Source organism: Musa acuminata, chromosome BXJ2-4 (assembly GCF_036884655.1).
Source record: "Musa acuminata AAA Group cultivar baxijiao chromosome BXJ2-4, Cavendish_Baxijiao_AAA, whole genome shotgun sequence".
Classification (NCBI taxonomy): domain Eukaryota; kingdom Viridiplantae; phylum Streptophyta; class Magnoliopsida; order Zingiberales; family Musaceae; genus Musa; species Musa acuminata.
The window spans coordinates 2,830,865-2,851,653 of NC_088341.1; the positions used below are offsets into that span (position 1 = coordinate 2,830,865).

Sequence of the window (20,789 nt, forward strand, 5' to 3'; positions counted from 1 at the left end):
GAGTTTTGGAAAAAGATAAAAAATCTGAAGGAAAAAAAAAACGTTGGTACATGCATCAGCTATTCTTTCCCCTTTTTTTGTTTTTTTTTTTTCTGTATCAAATGTACTTGATGGTGCATGTTTTATACAGATGTACTACTGGGCAGCATGAGCTCTATCCGATAGAACTTCTCGGATAGAACTCATGAAAGGAGTTCTATCCGAGAAGTTGTCATGTAAACCACCCGATGGTTCGAATCGGAACTCAATTGGATCAATGGTATGACGGTTCTAAAGCAAATCGAGACCGAGTTCTAATAACTTAGTTCCAATTCTATGAAATCTGAAACCGAAACTATTCGATCCTGAATCGACAAAAAAAGAAAAAAAGAAAATCTAACCAATAAAATACCCTGTCAAATGATGAATCTTTTTTGGAAGCTTAATAAACAATTAATTAGAGGGATATTTTCAAAAAATTAAAATTATTACAAAAAAAATAAAAATAGGTGCCAAAACAGTCGAGTTCCAGTTTCATATTCGACCGAAGCAAAATCATAAATTCTGAAACTGAGGCTAAGACTAATGATCCGTAAGTGTATGATCGCTTCCTCCTACCAATCCACTTCTGGATCTCCATAATAACAAAACAGTGATGTTACATTCAATTTTATGATACTACCAAGTGGTACTGATAACTCAACCGTAAATTCATGGATCAACAGTAATGCGAGCAACAATGGAAGAACTATATTGACTCAACCAGTTGAGTTTTATCACACAGGAAACTGCAAAAGATAAATCAACAAATACAGCAGGAAACAGTTAGTATATATATATAAATATATATATATATAACAAGGATAAGCCCAGGCATGCTATAGACCTACAACTCGTAATTCCTCGCAGAGATCATCTTTCATGCCATTTTCCCAGGATTTATCAGGGAAAACGAAGGGAACAGGAGGAACACAACACTTCCATCTGAAAACTTACGGTTCCAGCTTCATGGAGACAACACGGGATTGCCTGTTGCGCTTTGCCAATCTCACAAAGACCACCGATAAGCATGAGGGAGCCCACCATGGTTTACGGACCTCTTGTTCCCCTTTCAGGCATGCAACTGCGAGTAATGGAAGAAACATGTCAATGCACATACGGTTGTAGCTCTTTGATGGCCCAACTAAAAATCTATCATGGGGTCAAAATGCTTAGGTTTGGTTCCGAAGTTATTGGTCCACAATGAAACACTCATTTTTACCAGCTGCAATTGTCTTAAAGCTAGCTCCATCTAAATTATTTATCATATAAGCAGGAATTAAAAAAAATTATTCTTGGAGAAAAATCAAATAACTTTCTTTTGCACACAAAAGAAAGAATACACTGCAGACAGCAACTAACAGGAAGTTGAAAAATATGATGAAATCTTCAAACTTATGAAGCAAAGGTGTCACCAGAAAGCAAATATCTGATTCTTATAATTAACAAGTAGATAAATAAGCAAAACCATAGGCTCATTTTCAATAAGCAAAGAATCTTTGGAGGCTAGCCGATCCCAAATACATGGGACTTACGGTTTTGTCGTTGTTATTGTAGAAATATTTGGAGCCTCACCCAGTGTAAACAACTGACCAAGCCAGTCATCCTTCAATTGATTAACTTGCATTCCGTCACTAAAGATAACATTTACATGATGTTCCTCGTAACTCCTTAAAGAGGTACTTATTTCATGCAAATTTTGTACATCATAGTTTATGCCCATCCGAGAATGTAGATCTCGACGTGACTGTGGATTGATATACAAATCTCTCAGTTGTAGGCAGCATACAACTAACCAGTGTGGCCTGCCCCTACTATACCCTTTTCAGAACTTCTCAGTTGAAACTAGAACAATATTAACTGAAACTGATCAATACTATAAAATTCCACATGATAATGATTTCAATACTATAATTTTTTTCACTATTTGATTTAACTCCAGAGCTCACTTTGGTTCAACCTTGAAACACAGTTGAAAAAGAAAAGGACTTATCATCAAACAGTGGGAATGAACAAGGAAAAATGACCACAAACAAAAGCAGATGACGGCTAGTTGGTTATAAACAGTTCCGGCCAATGACCACCACAGGCAGCCATGCTGAGAAGCAATCCTTGATTTCATGTAAAATTTTCCTTCACCTTTGAACTCACTCATGATAACATAATACCAAAGTTACATGCAAAATGACTATGAACTTTGTAGACATAGAAAGAGAGAATTGACATCAAGTGGGGGACGATTTTCACATATAAATGTAAAATATAGAGTTTTACTTGATCTTTTTTCAGGCAGCCAGGCTGAGAAGCAATCCTTGATTTCATGTAAAATTTTCCTTCACCTTTGAACTCACTAATGATAACATGATACCAAAGTTGCATGCAAAATGACTATGAACTTTGTCGACATAGAAAGAGAGAATTGACATCAAGTGGGGGACGATTTTCACATATAAATGCAAATATAGAGTTTTACTTGATCTTTTTTCCCTCATTATCATTAGTGGTAAGATGCTACATAAAATCAACTGTAAAATTATGCACCCTAAACTACATCAGTGGTGATGTGGTTTATGGTTAGAGGAACAAGAGTAGGTAACATATTATGAGTATTTTGTATGTTATCTTCCTTTCAGTGATAATGTGAATATTGTGAGAAGTGAGAGGTTCTGCAACAAAATCAATTATGACTGATTGATCATTCTTCAGACCCTAAGCATTTACAAAATTTGTACTTGTATCATAGTGTTAAATTTTTATAAGTACATATGAAAGTGCTTGCAAATGTGAATACACTAATGTGCTAAATTTCACATAAAACAATCACACAGTGATCTCCATGCTCTTCAAAGAAATAAAGAATACAATAGAGTACAAAGATAGTCATGCATATCTGATGTTGTAAAGTGCACTAGTATTGGCAACGAAGACTCAGGGTACAAGAATTTATGCAAGATACAGAAAGTTAGAGAAACATAACAACAGTTAAGACTGATAAACCCCGTGATGTCATTTAGACCATGAACCACATTCACCTTTTATAAAGAAAGAACACTAACAAGTTCAAATTCTTATCAGGATAAGGAACTCCATGGAGATTGAACACTGATAAAAACTTAATTTACTGATTTGGGTATGGCACTTCTTGTTCTGTACTCTGTTTGGTCAGTGATAAGTAAACATGATCATTGTCAAATCCTGAGAATGGGCTAATTTGTATATAGGATGAATACTGAAGCTTTAACAAGCCAGTCGTTGAAGAGGCTTCGTTAATCTTTAACACACTGAACATTTCAATTTAGCCATCAAGCATAAAATTATGAGGCTGAATAATTGTTTAAATATGGCTAATAGAGAGAGACTTTTCACATTTCAATGTACTTCAAGAAATGATGAACATAAGGGAGAAGTATCATTGAACCTTTTATGCGTCTTAACTCCTTGCAAAGTGTAATAAAGTCACCCCATTTCATGTGGCATCGCCTGATAAAGCGCAGAATCTGCTCTGTCGTGAACATAGAAAGACTTTCTAGATACTCCCCATTGACACCATTTTCCTCGAAAACTTGGCGGTAACTTCCAAGATTTATCTCTTCCAGCCACAATCCAACATCCTGAGAACATATTTTCCATCTCAAATCAAACAAAATAAATAACAAAACCTGATTCAAAGTATGTGTTTTCTAGTTTTAACACATCCACAGATGTCCAGTAGTGTCCTTAGAACTGTTTATGTTATGACACTCTCTAGTTATCTATCTTGTGAACCTTATAGAAGGCTGCTCATTGAACATATGCAGTAAAGTGAAAATAGCTGCTGGGAATAAATATTCAATAAATAAGGATGGAATCCATAGTAGACATCTATCATCACCAAACATTGTATATGTGGATTTAGCCATGGATTGCTGTTGAAGGGCATGGAAAAGGGAGGAGAAAATTTCATATTTACCACAAGTAGCATAGTGTTTTCATATATAGTTAACTTAGAGAACTTTGCACAGAATTTAACTATAGGATGTCTTCTTGGTCTCGGAAAAACTAGTGATAGAGTGTTGAGCCGCAGATCAGATGAAACAAGGCTTTCTTGCTTAATTTCAAACTTCAAACATTAAGAAAAAAGGGGTATATATCAGCTGTAATTCAAGGATTCCATTCTTAGAATGCTTCACCTTATCAGGTAAAACATATCGAGCAAGCACCAATATTCAAAAGGTGAATATCAATTCCAACATAAGAAATCTTTGAATTGGCTCTTTTGCTCAAGTTTTGGATCAGACCAGCTCTATAGTTCAGAATCTTGCTTAACCCAGAGTTTTAACTCCAATGATATTCCATGACTCATTCCTCCTAATCAATTTCTAGAGCTTCCTTAAGTCAATAGTGTGGCATCTTTCTTGCCAAGCAGAGAAGGATTATAGTAGACCAATATAGCCTATATTAATCTTGTTTTCTGTTTGACATTCCTTTTGCTTCTTTTTGGAAATTTTGATAATTATAATTATAGTAGATGTCATTTGGCAACTTAATGGAATATGCAAAAGACACTTAAACTAATAAAATCAAATTAAGAGAAAAATAAATCTAAATGGTTTGTCAATGCCCCTCCTGTACCATCTTCAATTCACTGGAAATGTCAGATCCCTTGGGTTATCATAATTGTCACCTTATCCCTAACAGATACAATACTTCCATACAGATACAATATTTCCATCACATGTAGAGAAATTTCAGTCATCCACCAAGAATTTGTAGATTTAGAGTTTCTTTCTTGGATTGCTAGGTTTCTGTCGGGTGCTTAGAGCATATTTTTGAGAGGTCAGGAATGATTTTCTCTATGGATTTGTGGACCTCCCAAGAGAGAGGGTGACTCAGACATGTTTTTTATTGGACCAATTACAATGGTGGTGCCAATTTTGTTCTTCAAGACTACTGCTTATCTTTTTTACACAAGGACCTAACCTAGGAACTCTGACTGTTTTGATTAGTCACACAGAAATCAAATTGCTGATTCTTTACTTAAGCTTTCTTCAGAGATTTACACCTCAGAAATCAAATGCAACCCAGAAAATTACTAATATCATCAGAGATTCTTTACTTAAGCTTTCTTGCCATGCATATATGCTTACACGAGGCCAATCAGATTGCTGATTGGTGTGCCAATTACGGGTGTTTGTTTGGTCATACTTATACTTGGGAATATATGCTTATGCCTGCAGTTTTGACCTTCTTGAGCTCAAATCATACTCATGCATGAACTTATATAGACTTGTCTTATATGCTGATACACTTTAAGGGAGCATCTAATTTGTGATTAATGAGGGCTAATAAGTAGGTTAAAGGATTAACCAACAATAGCCAATCAAAGAAGCGATTGTTTTAATTTGATCAAGTATTGTAACCCAAATAACCCTTGATCGTATTAATGATTAATCTTCCGCTATCTTTGCTACCCTAGTTAAGTTAGCTAGGTCAGTATACAATGGAAGAGGAATCATCTGGATTAACTTAACTCCACCTAGGTATCTGAATCTAGACTCCTGATTTAGAATAAGGGCACGACTGAATTCATGTATACTACTTTTACCAACTTATGCAAGCTTGAAAATTTCGAGGCGATGAAAGGGCAAAACCACCAGTACCATGGAATCGCAAGGTCAACGCACTTTTGTGGAAACCAATGTAGCACTCAAAAACGAAACTGCACGATCATAATCCATCAGGCATCCAGATCAAGAGAATACACTACGCTAGACGCGAAGAAACGAGCAATCAATTCACAAAGTCCATGTTTTTCTTTCTTTCCCACGACAGAATACCACAATTGCAATTGAAGACGTTAAGATTGATCAAAAGATACCTCGACGGTCCAAATGAAGAAATCCAAGGGTTCGGGGGACCGCCCTTTGCTCATCTCCCTCTTCCGCGCAAAGAAACCCTACAGTTACAGATTCCAAGAGCAGTTACAGCACAGGTACATTTCCGTCGCACTAAACCAGTAAACAAAGGAAAAAGCACCAAGATTCGTCGAACGATTACCGTCTCGAAGGTTTTGGATCAGACCAGACGGCAACCTACGAAGGCGGATCGGATCGAGTTGACGAGATCCCCTCAGCGCTCAAGACATGGGGAGTTAGACGCCAATTTCCTCAGGAGATCGCCAATCTCTTCGTCGCCAACAAGGAGCGGAGAGAGGACGAGAAAGAGAGGAGTCGTTGAAGGCCTCACTCTGCCTATTTAGTGCTGCGAGCAATCGAATTGTTCTCTTGCCCCTTTCGTTCTCTCTCAAAACAAGCCTCCTCCGTTTTGTTGATTCGCTAAATATTATTTTTTTTCAGTACTTAACTAATTTTAAATCTAATTTTTCCTTTCTTATATATGATATCATAATATTAGACATATGCTAATTTTTCGAAAATAAAATTATATATATATATATATATATAAAAGCTTTCGTGACTTACACTTTTAATTTTATATATTTCTTATAAATTTGTAATTATTGTAAAGTTATAAAACAAGGGAACAGATAATTGATAAAAAATGATGATATTTGAGATATCTAAAAATTTTAATACTATTTATTTTTAACGGTAATCATGGTTAGTCATAATTAACATGAGTTTACTAAATGGAAGCTAACGGAAGGTTTCGATATTTGAATAAATATATTTGTAATATTTTAAAATTATAAAAGAGTTTTCTATTTGCAACCCACTTTTTGATATTTTTTTTAATATTTCTAAAATATTCATTTATAAATGGACATAAATATCCTCTTTTTTTTTTCTTTCTCCTCGATCTGATCAACAATAATTCAAACGATCGCAAGGATCGAATAGGCCCCACTAGAGTTGCTAATAGAAACAACAATAATAAGTGGGCTAAGTTATATGGGTAATCATCGGAGCCCAAATATCTTCACGCTCCTAAGATATTAGTTTTTTTGAAACGGTTATAGAGGATATGAAGGAGAAAAATAAGCAATCAATGATGAAGGTTCATGACGTTTAGGGAGGAGAAGGCAAGTGAGTTACAAATGCCGGCGATAGAGGAGTATCGACAGTAATAACTACATCTACAATGTCGGAGGGGGTGGCAAGCAATATTCACAATAATTAAATAGACAATTGGCATCACCTTCAACTACATTTACAATGAGCATTGAGAAGATTTTGACGGCATCGAAAGTGAACGAAGATGCAAGGCACCGAACAACATCCACAACAAGTGACATCAGTGGTGAATAGTATTAGCGTCGAGGGCATCAATAGCCAGTAGATGAGAGATTGTGGGAAAGAAAAAAAGAAGGGGTTGTGAATAATTATCTTTATTAACAAAGGATATACAAGTTGTTAAAATTCTTAACAGCAAATAAATTATTATAAAAGGTAGACGTGTAAAACCCCAATACAAGTAACGGGAATATATATATATATATATATATATATATATATATATATATATATATATATATATAATTCAAATAAAATGACAAAAATTGGGCTTGTTTCCTAAAGAAATTATCTTAAATAAAAGAAGAGCGAGAGAGCAAGTGATGAAGGTCAAAGTTGACATATAGATGTTGAGGGGGTCACGGAGATGACCCAAAACCTTCTTAGATACCAATAGTACAAATATCTCCCATAGCATATAATGTCTTCCCATCTAATTTATTAGGTGAATTATGCCAGATTCATGATGGATGTCAATTGAGTTCATAAAGTTTAGTATCCACCAATTGGCAACTCACATGTATATGCCTTGAAGAAAATTGTTTTAGATCAATCAGGATGGCCAAGTATGCACGAATGGCTAAAACAGTGAACAGCAAATGTTCATTAGCAGACAAAAAGCACCAAGAGGCTTCCATCAATAATGATAGGGACATCACATTCATATATTTCTTAGTTAACAGAGATCACCAAACTAGAAATCAATGCAGCTATGTTAGAGTCCATCCATGTCTGGAATTAACAACAAGGTATCCATGCCTAATTGCATGATTGCAGTCCCATTTACTTGTGTCTTCTTCTTCTCTATGATACATAAAGAGCTTCGGCCACCACACAGATCTGATGTTGGAAGCTTGGTCTTGATCGCCTTGTTCTTATTAATGCAAATGGCAATGAGACCTACACCAACTGCTGCCTGTGATTGGAAAAATTGGAGTCGCAATGGCGAAAACTATCAAAAGAATATATATATATATATATATATATATAATCTTCAATTGACCACATAATTGCCTGAACATTATTAAAGAATGGCCCTTTGAGTATCACAGGGGCTGCCACATACCATGGCAAGCATCTGCTGCAGCTAGATTGACTTCCTAACCCTGCAAACATTCACTGATCAGGTAAAATGGTGGCAAAAGGAAGCAAATGGAGAGAGAAGTTTGTTAATTCAGGAAAACACTCTTGTTCTAAACCAAGAAAGAGAACCACTCGAGTTTCCTTCTCTTTGGTCAATCTGACAGAAAAAATGAGCAATGTTTCTGCATCTAAGGATAGATTTCTAACCTGGCACTTGAGTCATCTCCATCACTACAAAGCAAGTGGCAGATTTGACAAAGTGCTGATCTTCTACAATGTTCACCAGCTATTTCCAATTATCACCATGATACTTGGCATCTTTGAAGAAGCAGCTGGAAAAACAAGCACACAAGTAAGAATCGAAGGTGCAAGTTCTGAGTAGGTGCTTTCACCATTTGTTAGTCAAAAAAGTGTTCGAAATTCATGTCTGAATGCCCCGATGATGATAGATGAATGTGGACTCTTTCCTTGAGTGATGTCATTTCATCCAGGAGTGTTTACCAGTTTGTGAAGGAGAGTACCACACTACTAAGATTAATTGACCTGGGTCAAGGGTGATGTGGTGTCTAGGAACCCATCCTAATTCCTAACGTCAAATTATTTTTTAATGGAACTTCTTTGGAACAAATTACCAACTTCTGATTTGATTGCTAGATTAATGCACACTAAACTTGATCGTTGTAATATGTGCAAGATGTTCTCTGATTCTCCCATACATTTTTCTTTTTAATGTCCTTTTGCCCGTGAGTTTTCAAAACAGGCTGCTTGTAGTTTTAAGTTTCAATCTTTTGATGATTGGAAATTTGGGGAGTACTTGAAAGAGGGACAAGATTTGGATAAAGAGTCTGCTTGTCAAATTAGAAGTGTCATTGGCAATTCCTAATAATTTCTTTGATTTAATAAAAATGATCATCATTTTACAACCAACCACTAAGCCAAAATCTCTTCTTTTGTATAAGGTGGCAGTCACCATGAATATTTTTATCCCAAGTTGAAATATATCCAAGAGGTTCGATCAGACACTAATTACTGATGGCGATACCACTTTGGTTAGTTTTTATATGGAATGTATGACTCCCTTCAACCAGATTCTAATTTTCCAGGGGCAGGTATTATGGTCAAAGAGGAACATGGTTCCATTGCTGTAGCTAGTTGTTTCTTTGGAGTTTGGAAGGGTATACAGTGCCCTTTATGCAAGATGCAGACCAATCCTGAAAGGCTTACAAGGTGCAGAAGAGATGATCTACATGGCATCTGGGTGAAATCGAACTCGCTGGAGGCTATCAACTACTTAAAGGGTTCGATGTAGTATCATGGAATCTTCAAGCTACTGTAAAGGACATTTTGGATATAGCCAGTGTAGTCAATGTAGTCAGGTTTAGCCACATTAGCAAGATGGAATTGCCCGTCAATTGACTAAATATGGATGTATTAATTGTACATCTTTAGAATGAAGTGCAAAATTTAACAATATTCTGCTACCAACAATGTTCCAAACTTACTAAAAAAACACTACCTTACAGAATATATATGCCTAGTTGTCTGCTCTGATTAGGAAGTTTTTTGGAATATTCTAAAGATAATTATTATCAAGTTTCTCTACTCGTTTAACAATGAATATTCTCAAAAAATTGTCAAGGAATTATACTTGGAGATTTTTTAAGAAGATTTTAGTCAAATAGATTCAATTTTTCCTACTTGTATTTTTGTTTTAACTGTCAGAGGTGCTTTCTAAATGCTTGGATAAAGAGAGGACTGAGGTTTAAATGTTAGATGTTAATTTCTAAATCCAAGATTCTACATAGTCTGTCTAATTTTCAAACAATTTACCTAGATGTCTGACGAGATAAACCTCAAATTTTAAACAAAATGACAAAAAAGCATTTAAATCTTTCAGCAGATGGCAGCAAAGCACTATAGCAAATTTCATGTCGTTATAGACAGAACTCAAATTGTTAAGCCATGTTAAAATTCCAGACTGCAGATCACAACTATGGACATGGATATTCCAAATTTGCACAAAGTTCTTGGTTCTTGTAACTGTATAGATTTCATTAGTGCAAGAATAAACATACGTGCATAATAGCATTTACCACTTACATAAATCAACCTTTTTCAAAAGAGGCTGTGAAGAGAACAATTAACACACTGTTAAGGTAGTAGATACTGGTCAAAATAGCACCACACAAAGGACAAAATGGCAAAAGCCAGCAGCGATGGGAATATAGATTTTTGAGATGGCCACCATTTCTTAAAGGTTATTGATTTACATTGGCATTAATGTAAGATAAAAATGATAGCTCTATTAGAAAATCATGATGATATATGGTTAGCATATCAAAGTATTATGTATTTTTCAGAAGAATCACTCGAATAAGGACAGAAAAACCACAAATATACACAAACTCCCCAATCTATAAGAAAATAATTTGTATGTCAAGCTGTTTATGAAACAACTTACAATATCAGACAGCTCCAAGACAGTGAGCCTCCTAAAAAATCCTGGGGAATGCTGGAATGCCTGGGTGTTTGATACACAAAACCAAAAAAATAATTCTTCCTTGCAACTATAACAGCATTAGTCGAAGTGTCTTGGAAACTGATTAGGTTTAGCAAGTAGCAACAAAGACAAATAGTACCTGGCTCCAATTTCCTTTACTGCTCTGGCATTAGAAGCACTGACTCTCTGGTAAAATTTTTCACCATTATGCCCCAAGTGAGAGCACTTGGCATAATTCCACCATTTATTGCTCTGTTCAGAAACATGTAGGCATCATCAAGCATGTTTGCCTTGCAGTGCCAGCTAATCAGAGTATTGTAAGTTACAATATCTGGAGCTATGCCTTCAGCATGTAGCTTCTCCAACAGGTTTAAAGCCGCTCGCATCCACTGCATCTTACACAAGCCACTTATTAGACTATTGTAAGTGACTATATCAGGGGTGATTCCCCGATCAAGCATTTCTCTCAAGAGTTCAAGTGCATCATGGACTCTTCTTGTCTTGCATAGCCCACTAATTAAGAAGTTATAAGAAATATTAGTAGGCCGAATACCCTTCTTTGTCATCTCCTCAAGTAATCCAAGTCCCTTATCAACTTCTCCAGCTTTGCAAAGGGCTTTTAAAAGCCCGTTGTAGGTTATAATATCAAGTGAACAACCATTGAGCACCATATCATTAACAAGTTGCATAGCTTCTTGCCATTTTCCTGCCTGTAAGAATGCATGTATCATGGTGTTGTAGGTAACAGTGTTAGCAACTACACCCTCTAAAAATATATTTTCATATAAATGGAATGCTTCTTCAATTTGGCCATTTTTGCACAAGCCACATATCAGAGAATTGAACGTGAATATATCTGGTTTGCACCCCACTCGTTTCATCTTTTCAAACAGCTCCATGGCCTCATGAAGTTCATGGTCCTTGCATAAAGCAGAAATAAGACAATTGAATCCTACAGTATTAAGACTGATCCCCTTTGCGGACATTTCTTCTGCAATTGCATTAGCATCTTGCCACATACCATCACTGCAAAATCCATAGATTAAGATCGTGTAACTAATGACGTTTGGCATACAACCATTGGCCTCCATCTCTTTAAGTAACTGCATAGCTGATCCCAAATTTCCTGTCTTACAAAGGCCACGCATCATGATATTGTACGTGTATACATCAGGTTGACATCCACTTTCCACCATCCTACCATAAAGATCCTTGGCCTCGATAAATTTCCCTTCACTCAAGTAACCATTTATCACTGTATTGAACAAAACAACATTCAAGTGAGGCACTTTACTCAACAAAGTTCTTGCTTCATCAACTTGACCCTTCCGGCACAAGCCGTGCAACAACACTCCATAGGTCAAAGCATTTGGACTGCACCCGCGAAGCAACATCCTATCAACCAACTTGGCTGCTTCACGTAAATGGCCGAGCTTACAAAGCCCATGAATCACATCGTTGAAGGTATTGACATCAGGAGAACAGCCCATGAGAAACATTTCTTCCAAAAGCTTTAATGCCTCATGCGCTTTATTCTCCTTATAGAGAGCATGTATCAGAGTTTGATATATAACCGTGTCAGGCACACACCCATGCCTTGCCATACCCCTCAGAAGTGAGCAAGCAGCGTCAACCTCATTGATCAAACAAAGTGCCTTCATCACACGCGCGAAAGTGAAAGTGGTTGGAGAGACTCCTCTACGGACCATTGCATTAAAAACATCAGCTGCAATTCTATGACAATTTGCTCCGATCAATATATCAAGAGCCACGTTATACGAGCGAAAGGTTGGCTTACAGCCGAATACATCAGCCATTTCATCAAGCAGTTGGACTGCAGCTCCAGGCAAGCCGGCTTTTCCATACCATCTCATAATCACAACGAAAAGACGCTCCTTTAAAACAATCCTTTCCTCCTTGGACTGGCGTAACAGCTGATCTATAGTACTAAACTCTCCGGCTTCGCCCAATTTCCGAACAAGAGCATAATACACATCGAAGGAGTGGCAATAGCCCTTCTGCGAGCCTGCCCAATGGAAGAGTTGCATGGATGTCGAGATGTCGAGGGGAAGCTGAAGCAGTTTACAGAGACGAAGAGGGGTTAAGATGTTGAGAGAATCACGAAGCGCTTCGAGATCAAAAGGTTTCAGGAGCTTCTCCCATTCGTTCTCAACCTCCATTTTGGGGCCCTCCGAGCCGCCGCAAGTGGCGTAGCGGAGCAAGTTTAAGGCGAGACTACATAAAGGTGTGAGCTTTTGAAAGGAGAGCGTGACAAGATCAAATCTTTTTAACATTACTCATAACAGATGGCACGAAAGGTCGCAACTCGGCAGGAGATGAACGAGGAGAAAGGAAGCGGAAAGAGGAGGAGAAAGAGAAGCACAGAAGAGAGGTGCGGAAGAGGACGAGACGACCGGCGGGAGGAGCGGCGGCATTGTAGAGGTCGGAAGGAAGATGAAGGAAGCTAAACTAGGAGTCTATTCTCGGCCCGGCCCATAGAGTTGACATCATTCCGATATATATATATATATATATATATATATATATATATATATATATATATGCGAATTTTCGATTAAAAAATCTCTATTTTTTAATTTCGTACCGAGTGCTGGTACTTTAAATTTTTTTAAAACAATATTCTCGTGGAAGAATTATTTTTGCTCGTTCTTTCTTCGAACTCGTTCGCGACAAAAGAGGAGGCACGATGGTGACAACGAGTTTCACAATGGCTAACGAAGTATGTGGAGATAGTGATAGCTCTTATGTCACTTTCTTTCTCGTGCGAGAGTTATGAGCAAAGATGAGCACGATAAGAGTAACGTGAGGTGGTGTAGGATAGAGGCGATGATGGTAATATATCCGAGGGCTAGGGGTAAAATAATTATTTTAAAAAGAGTAATTTTCAAGAATTTTTTAAAAGTATAAACTTTTTTTCCAAAATATATATGGATAAATTCTAAAAAAAACTTTTAACTTTAAGAATTTTTCTAGTATGTCTCAATTTAAAAAAATTCTTATAAAATATTTTTTTTATATTATAAATGATTATTTTATCGCTGACTTTATTAGATCCATCGTCGTCACCACCTACATCTTGCATCGCTCTCATTGTACTCGCTTGTAACCCTTGCACGAGAAAAAAGGGGGTACAAGGGCTATCAGTGTCTTTTGTATCTTGCCAACCCGCATCAGACCCATCCCTGTGTGTGCGGATGCAACGATGGGTTTGACGAGACCTACTAGTAGCCGTGAAGGTGACAATCCTTACACTCCCCCCACCTTCGTACAAGGGTTACGGGCAAACATGACGAAAGCCCTTGAGTAAGGTGGAGGGTAGTGGCTAGGCTCGAGTTTAAGATTGTAGGTGGTGGGCTCTCATACGATGATTGTAAGTCATGATAATGGCTCTTATGCATTTTCTTTCTTTACAAGAGAATTAAGAGTAAGACATGCTAAGGTGAGATGTGTAATCAATGAAGAGGGTGGTAGCCAGGGCTACAAGTAGTGATGCAAGATGGAGGTGACATTAGGTCTCATGAAAATAGGGATAAAATAATCTTTTCATATATTAGACATAGAAATTATCAAAGACAAAGATTTTTTTAAAAAAATTCCCTATATAAATGTTCATTTTTCTAAAACAATACCCAATCAGTATCCTCATTTTGCTTTTTCCAAATAGTACCTTTAATTTAAAAAAAAATCCAAATTCATCCTAAATTTTTTTTCATCTATTACAATATTTTTATTATGATGGTCAAAATAGTATGACAAAAACATTATAAAACCTACTTAAATATACTATAAATAAGTCAAATGAAAACACTATAAATGTCATTACAAAACACTATAAACAAACCAAATGAAAATAATGTAACAGTCTAAAGCTGATAAAATAATAAATAAAAATTATAATTTTTTTGAGATGTATTTTTTATTTTAAAATTTAAAATATTATTTAGAAAAAAAATAAAACAGAAGGTATTGATTAAAAAAATACTCAAAATATAAATATTTTCTAGAAAATGGATCATATATATATATATATATAATATTAAAGAATTTAACTGGTAAAATATTTGACTGTTTATAATAAGATTCTGAAATCCCATCTTGAAATGGCAAAAATATCCATCAATATACCGTGGAGAATGACTCCCCGCTAATGATGTAATGATCTTATATCCATCAAGATTACTCGTATATCCATCAAAAAAAGTAGCTAATCATCTTTATTTCATATAAGTCGAAGTCGTAAATGGACTCCAACTGGATTCTGATGTACTATAAAGGGTCAGCTTGTGGTGCTCCAACACCTTCACGAGGAATATTGGCCGGCCCGTTCTCGAACCCTAATCGATATAATTGAGGCTTGAACCCGCAAACGGAACGGGGAGAATGGCGAGCAGCGAAATGGCGTCTTCATCGAATCCAGAGCCCGAACGGGACGCGGAAGAGACGAACCTGAACCCCAACCCTGTCGCTCCTCCGGTCGCCCCCGTCGTCTGCCTCATGAGGTTCGCCAGCGACTCGGCCGCTGGAGGCTTCATGGGCTCCATCTTCGGTTATGGTGAGCTTTACCCCCTCCTTTGCTCTCCTTGTTTGACCCTCCTGCTCATCGACGGGTTTTCCTGCGCTAATGTCTCTATTATTGGGTTGATGTACTCGTTTCCTCTTCGATTCTTGAACAACGTTCACTAGTCGCAAGTGGAGATACGAAACGCCACCACCAGTGGTTGGGAGGCTTCCCTTTGGCTGGGGTTTCAAATCCCTGATGCCGTGATTCGAAGGAGATTCGAAATTTCGACCGAAGGGAGGCCTTCTGGATGTCCAACCACCAAGTTGACTGGGTGGTGGCAGTTTCGGTCTTGCCTTCGATCTCCATTATCACTAGTAGCTGATCATGTTTTTATGTGTTTTATAATGGTCTCTCTAAGTTGCCATGAATCACAAGAAGTGCAGTTGAACAATTATCTATCAATGATATGCTCCTCTTTGTAAAGGTTGAAACTTAACCTTCACTACCTGATGGTTATGTTGGTGATCCTTTTGATGCATTTATTTTCAGCTTTTACGTCAATCATTTAGTTAGCGAAGATATAGAGGCCAATTCTTTAGTTGGTTGGCGTAGGAGCTTCTTAAGAGGTTACCAACTTGTGGACTCTGAAGTAATGAGAAACGAAGTTGGTGCCTTCTTTTTTTCATTTGTATGGATATTGTTTGAGTAGTTCAACTCCTGTTAAGCTTTTGAAGGGATCTATGTGTTTTATTTATACTTGAGTATCTTCCCTTTGGTGTCATGAATTATGCACTTTTTATTATTATAATATCAGCTTCACTATGCTGGAAATGTAATTCATGGTTTTTCTGAGAAGGGGTTATTAGAAGTGGTAGTAGCTTTTCATAATCTTTTTAATTTTCATGGAATATCTACTTTGGATTTTTTCATGTTATCATGAGTGATTGATTTTAATGGATGTTTTTTCAGGAAAAGGTCTGGTAAATAAAAGAGGTTTTAGAGGCTCCTTTGGTGATGCTGGTTCTTCTGCCAAGGTTGTTCATTGCATTGTTAATTTGTTCTCATAATGTTATTCTCTGATTTCTTATCTGCAGCTTTATTGTTTACCAGTTATGAAATTTTGTGGTGGCAGCATGTGATTTGTTACTTTCTTTTGTTCTTTGCATTTTCTTTTCATAATTATATTCTTTGATTTCATATGCATTTTTCTAGTTTGCCCATGGAATTTACTCTTCTTGGCAGTAGCATATTATATCTGACTTGTCATTTTATCACTGTTTTCTTTATTAGACATTTGCAATTTTGTCTGGCGTTCACAGTCTGGTTAGCTGCTTCTTAAAGAGACTGCGAGGGAAAGATGATGGTATGATATCTTTGCCATCTGACACGTTCTCTTTTATGGATTTGTTGTTTGAGGAGCTTAATTGGTAGACTTGCAATTGTGCTTTGCAGTTATTAATGCAGGTGTAGCTGGTTGTTGCACAGGTGTTGCTTTAAGCTTTCCAGGTACTTAATTCTAGAAAACCTTGTTTCTATAGAGCATCCTTTTCTGGTGGATTACCATTTGTTATGCAGCTAAGTATGTTAACAACTTCCTAGTCCTGGACTATTTTGTTTCAGCATATAATATATCCTTTAATTTGCTTATATGAACAGCAGATTTCTTTCTGAATGGTTGGTTGATTACTGTTGATGTGGTGAAGTTGACTAGTCAAAATCTCAAGAAATTGTGAATCTGAAAATATCTTATTTTTGCTAATTCAAGAAGACTGAGTGCTTTAATTCTGTGAAAGAAAATATATTTTATATCATATTTAAGACATTTATGTTAAAAATTTATAAAGAGGAACAGTTGGAAGTTTGATAAGTCATGGATAAGGTTGCAGATTCGGTAATAGGATTTAGTTAGTTGCTTGGGAGTTTGTATGATTATAAACTAGCAATTAAACCATGATATGTACAGGATATTTAAATTAACAAGTGAATTGTGAGGATGCCAAATGGATTGATGATAGACAGAAGAGTTTTGGCCATTGTACACCAATGCAAAATATTCTTTAGAGCCTAAGACGGCAACTATTTCTGTTAATGTTCTTAAGAAAATATTGTGTCTTCAAATTTCTTTGACACCGAGCATATTTCATCCATATAAATGCATAATCTTGACAGTACCCTCAAGTAGCCAACAGCATTGAACCACCAAGTTAAGGAAACAGCAATTTGAAACCCAAAGTGGACACTTAATTTTAGCCATAAAACTTGGGAGAACTTGACAAAGATGTTAACAGATTCTTATTTGATAATGAATATTATGCAAATAAGAGTTTCACCATAGTAGGTAAGTAGGTCTCATATATTTTGAGTTGTAAGTTGTTAGTATTCTAAATTCGATAATTTAAACAAATGAAAATGTCGTATCATTGACATCATCCACAACTTCAGTATAGCATATCCAAGATTTAAACCATAAAAGTGAAATAAGTATCAGTTTTTACTCTTTACCTTAAGGCCCTGTCTTTGCGATAAACTTGTATTAATATAAAATGCAACCAATAGAGTTAGACTCTTGGCCTGAAGCTAACATAAGACAAAGAGGATAAAGAAGGCATTGATGTAAGTCCAGAACCGAACATGGGAAGATGTACTAGTAAATGATTACCAAGGAAAAAGATAGTCTTTAAGAAGGAAAAATCATATAAGAAAGGACAATTCATGTAATTAATTAGAATACTACTTTTGTAGAATATTTGGCTTAAGTTTGTGGTCGATATATGCTGTTTTCATTCTCAGAATGAAAGACCATTACAACTGAAAGAGAGAAATGGTCGATGTTTGGGAGAGTATGAATGGAGAAAAGACAGTTGGTAGTTGGTGGTTCATACTTTTTATTTTCTTTGGTATCTCCTGGAAGGTTGGAACAAATTCTTAATTATCAAGCTTCACCATATCTCAATGGGAACAAGATTGATCCTGGGGATTAGGATTGAGGTCTGTTCAAATTGGATAAATTGCAACATCAGTCAAGTTTATTTGAAAAGATTCTAATCAGTTGGGATAAACTGGTTTGGTTAGAACCAGTAAGGATCCAGGCCAAATGTTGTTGCATCCTATACATAATCTTTTGAACTCAGTGACATAGTTGAACTATGTATACCGGTGTTGACGTCTCCACTATCTTGGTGGTTAGAGTAGAGACTCACTGTGTTCATTGCTACCATGAAATGGACCCCAGAGTTCTCCGACAATTCTGAGATGATGGGCCAAACCAATCACCTTTCAAAGCTGGATATTGGAATTAAAAAAATATAGTCACAAAGCCATCATTGATATTGGAATTAAAAAAATATAGTAACAAAGCCATCACATTACATGCTCAATACCATAGATGCAGTTGGGACCAACCACTTGAAACTACAGCTGCACTTCTATTGGCCTTCTCTCCCATCTTTGGTGAGTGATATATTGGATGTGGTGGGCCTTTTCTTCAGAATCCTCAGTGATGTCATCCTTGTATGCTATTCTATGCATGCTATAGGAGTTCTCTCTGCTGCTTAGTATGCTAGGAAACGGGAACAACTGCTGTAGTTATGTTAATAAAAAAAATGGGCAATCATTATTTTTGTCGAAGTATAGGGTTGATCGTGGAACTCCAAAAGCATAATGGTACTTCACGAACTAACACATGTCAATGCTTTTCTTTTCCTGCAAATAATTTACATGGCCATACTGTTGTTAATTTTGTTCTTAAAAGTTAATAAAACATGGCTAGTAAAAGTAAGTCGTGCTTATCATGTGTTTTTACTGGTTATAAGGTTGCTAAGTTTTGTTTCTCTTATATATTTGAGTTATTAAGGTTTCTATTTTTGTTTCTCTTAAATATCGAGTTATGGTGCAAAGCTTTGATATTCCAAGTCACATTTGTATATGTTCTTGAAAGGTTAAAACATTTGTGTCACAACGCAGCCTGATGAGAAACTTTACTCTAACTTGATGAGCTTAAAATTACGTGGCCCAAAATGCTCAATCGAATCTAGTAATACAGATTCAACTAACCATGTATATAATCATAATCATCCTTCCATTTTCAAGGTGAGGCCAAATCGAAGTGCAACAATTTGTGTGCATATCTCTTTCCAAATCTTTCTACATATTTATCCCTCCAAGGCTATAAATCTGTCTGGATAACACGCATGGTTTGCTAGAAACATGTGCAACATCCAAGTTTTACAACCATAGTTTTACATGCATGACCAAACTATATTTCCGGTATTTTGGTTGCACATATATTTGTTTTTGTTTGCCAATAATTCTTTCTGTGTTTTATATATTTTATCAACTTGGCCTTTCTCATCTTCCAGGTGCACCCCATGCGTTGCTTCAGAGCTGCCTCACCTTTGGTGCATTCTCATTTGTCATGGAAGGACTCAACAAGCAGCAGCCTGCATCGGCAAAATCTGTCTCTTCTGGCCAAGAGATCAGCAAGAGCCCAAAGAATGTGCTTCCTCCCTTCACTCTCCCTCTTCCTCCCACTCTCATGGAGGGCTTCTCTTCCTTCTGTAAATCCTTATCGAAGCCCAGGAGTCCAATTCCCCGGTGACTGCTGCAAATTACCCTCTTCCTCCCTTTTGTTCTTCAGGTCACAGAGAATTGCTGTAACCATTTGCTCTCTGTCACTGTCATGTTTGCATTTATTTTCTCATTCATCTCCTAACGTGGACATCCCGTGATCGACTGAACTGAGCTCAATGTTACGAGTTGTTTGAATCCAGGTTTTCCTTTTCCCTTCGAGTGATGCAGCAAAGTCAAACATAAATCCTCCTTATTTTATTCCTTTTGTGATAAAATATAAATAATAAAAAATAATATTAATGCAGGTTCATACTTAAGGTTTATGCTTAAAGTGTTTATGTATTTTGTGTTGGTTTTGATGTGTTTGTATCCATAGCTGATTGGTACATTGGTTCGAACATAAATTATACTCATACTATTATAAATTATTTTTTATTTCCTTATAATCTTTTTTCATTTGCACATTCTTCTCATTATAAACACCGTCACACCATCCAATTAGATGTTGCATTCTTACGTGAATCCATCGGTTTATCATGTTACTAATGATCCTCTTGTCCGGGGTCTCTCAGAGAAAATTAAATGACTAGTAATGGAGACGCAAGTCAAAGTTGCCGCATCTGCTCGTACCCTCTCCTTCACGCTTGACCAACGAGAGGCGTCCCCACACGCAAAGTACCTGCTTCGTTTTGCTTTCGGCGTCAAAGAATGGAAAGCAGCGTTTTGTTTCGCTGCCGCGAACTCCGCTTTCCCGAGTAGGCTCGGTGGATTGGGACTTCCACACTCGTAAGATACACTTAAAGTCGCCACAGGCCGTTCCGTCGCGTGACACGCACGCCTTCTACCTCGTCCACATGGCCTCTCG

The 20,789-nt window shown here is 36.7% G+C and overlaps 3 protein-coding genes across 5 annotated transcripts; 1 reads left to right on the forward strand and 2 right to left on the reverse strand.

The window, feature by feature from the left end:
- Positions 1 to 707: 707 nt before the first annotated feature.
- On the reverse strand, positions 708 to 6,308 carry LOC135609484 (uncharacterized). Its single transcript, XM_065102803.1, has 4 exons — positions 6,055 to 6,308; positions 5,876 to 5,953; positions 3,437 to 3,629; positions 708 to 1,102 (listed from the first exon to the last, which is right to left on the reverse strand). The coding sequence occupies exons 2-4, from the start codon at positions 5,927 to 5,929 to the stop codon at positions 972 to 974; spliced, it is 378 nt and encodes a 125-aa protein (XP_064958875.1). The 5' UTR covers positions 5,930 to 5,953; positions 6,055 to 6,308; the 3' UTR covers positions 708 to 971.
- Positions 6,309 to 7,856: 1,548 nt separating this feature from the next.
- Positions 7,857 to 13,320, reverse strand: LOC135609485 (pentatricopeptide repeat-containing protein At5g64320, mitochondrial-like). Of its 3 annotated transcripts, none has more exons than XM_065102805.1 (4): positions 10,973 to 13,320; positions 10,795 to 10,854; positions 8,541 to 8,665; positions 7,857 to 8,356 (listed from the first exon to the last, which is right to left on the reverse strand). In XM_065102805.1, exon 1 carries the CDS (start codon positions 13,125 to 13,127, stop codon positions 10,989 to 10,991), a length of 2,139 nt encoding a protein of 712 aa, XP_064958877.1. In that variant the 5' UTR covers positions 13,128 to 13,320; the 3' UTR covers positions 7,857 to 8,356; positions 8,541 to 8,665; positions 10,795 to 10,854; positions 10,973 to 10,988. The 3 variants fall into 3 exon arrangements, with proteins under 3 accessions (XP_064958877.1, XP_064958878.1, XP_064958876.1); XM_065102806.1 differs by having other exon boundaries at positions 7,857 to 8,166; positions 8,317 to 8,356; positions 10,795 to 13,320; XM_065102804.1 differs by having other exon boundaries at positions 10,795 to 13,320.
- Positions 13,321 to 15,151: 1,831 nt separating this feature from the next.
- Positions 15,152 to 20,143, forward strand: LOC135609486 (mitochondrial import inner membrane translocase subunit TIM22-3-like). The gene is made up of 5 exons (XM_065102807.1): positions 15,152 to 15,406; positions 16,325 to 16,389; positions 16,646 to 16,718; positions 16,808 to 16,861; positions 19,714 to 20,143. Exons 1-5 carry the CDS (start codon positions 15,235 to 15,237, stop codon positions 19,950 to 19,952), a joined length of 603 nt encoding a protein of 200 aa, XP_064958879.1. The 5' UTR covers positions 15,152 to 15,234; the 3' UTR covers positions 19,953 to 20,143.
- The last annotated feature ends 646 nt before the right edge of the window (positions 20,144 to 20,789 follow it).

Excerpts from the sequence above, each read along its gene's own strand:
- LOC135609484 (XM_065102803.1), bottom strand. The coding sequence starts at position 5,929 with ATGAGCAAAGGGCGGTCCCCCGAACCCTTGGATTTCTTCATTTGGACC. Across the intron at positions 3,630-5,875 it reads TCTTCATTTGGACCGTCGAG|GATGTTGGATTGTGGCTGGA; the intron begins GTATCTTTTGAT and ends ATATGTTCTCAG. Across the intron at positions 1,103-3,436 it reads GGAGTTAAGACGCATAAAAG|TTGCATGCCTGAAAGGGGAA; the intron begins GTTCAATGATAC and ends CATTACTCGCAG.
- LOC135609485 (XM_065102805.1), bottom strand. The coding sequence starts at position 13,127 with ATGTTAAAAAGATTTGATCTTGTCACGCTCTCCTTTCAAAAGCTCACA.
- LOC135609486 (XM_065102807.1), top strand. The coding sequence starts at position 15,235 with ATGGCGAGCAGCGAAATGGCGTCTTCATCGAATCCAGAGCCCGAACGG. Across the intron at positions 15,407-16,324 it reads GGGCTCCATCTTCGGTTATG|GAAAAGGTCTGGTAAATAAA; the intron begins GTGAGCTTTACC and ends ATGTTTTTTCAG. Across the intron at positions 16,862-19,713 it reads TGTTGCTTTAAGCTTTCCAG|GTGCACCCCATGCGTTGCTT; the intron begins GTACTTAATTCT and ends CTCATCTTCCAG.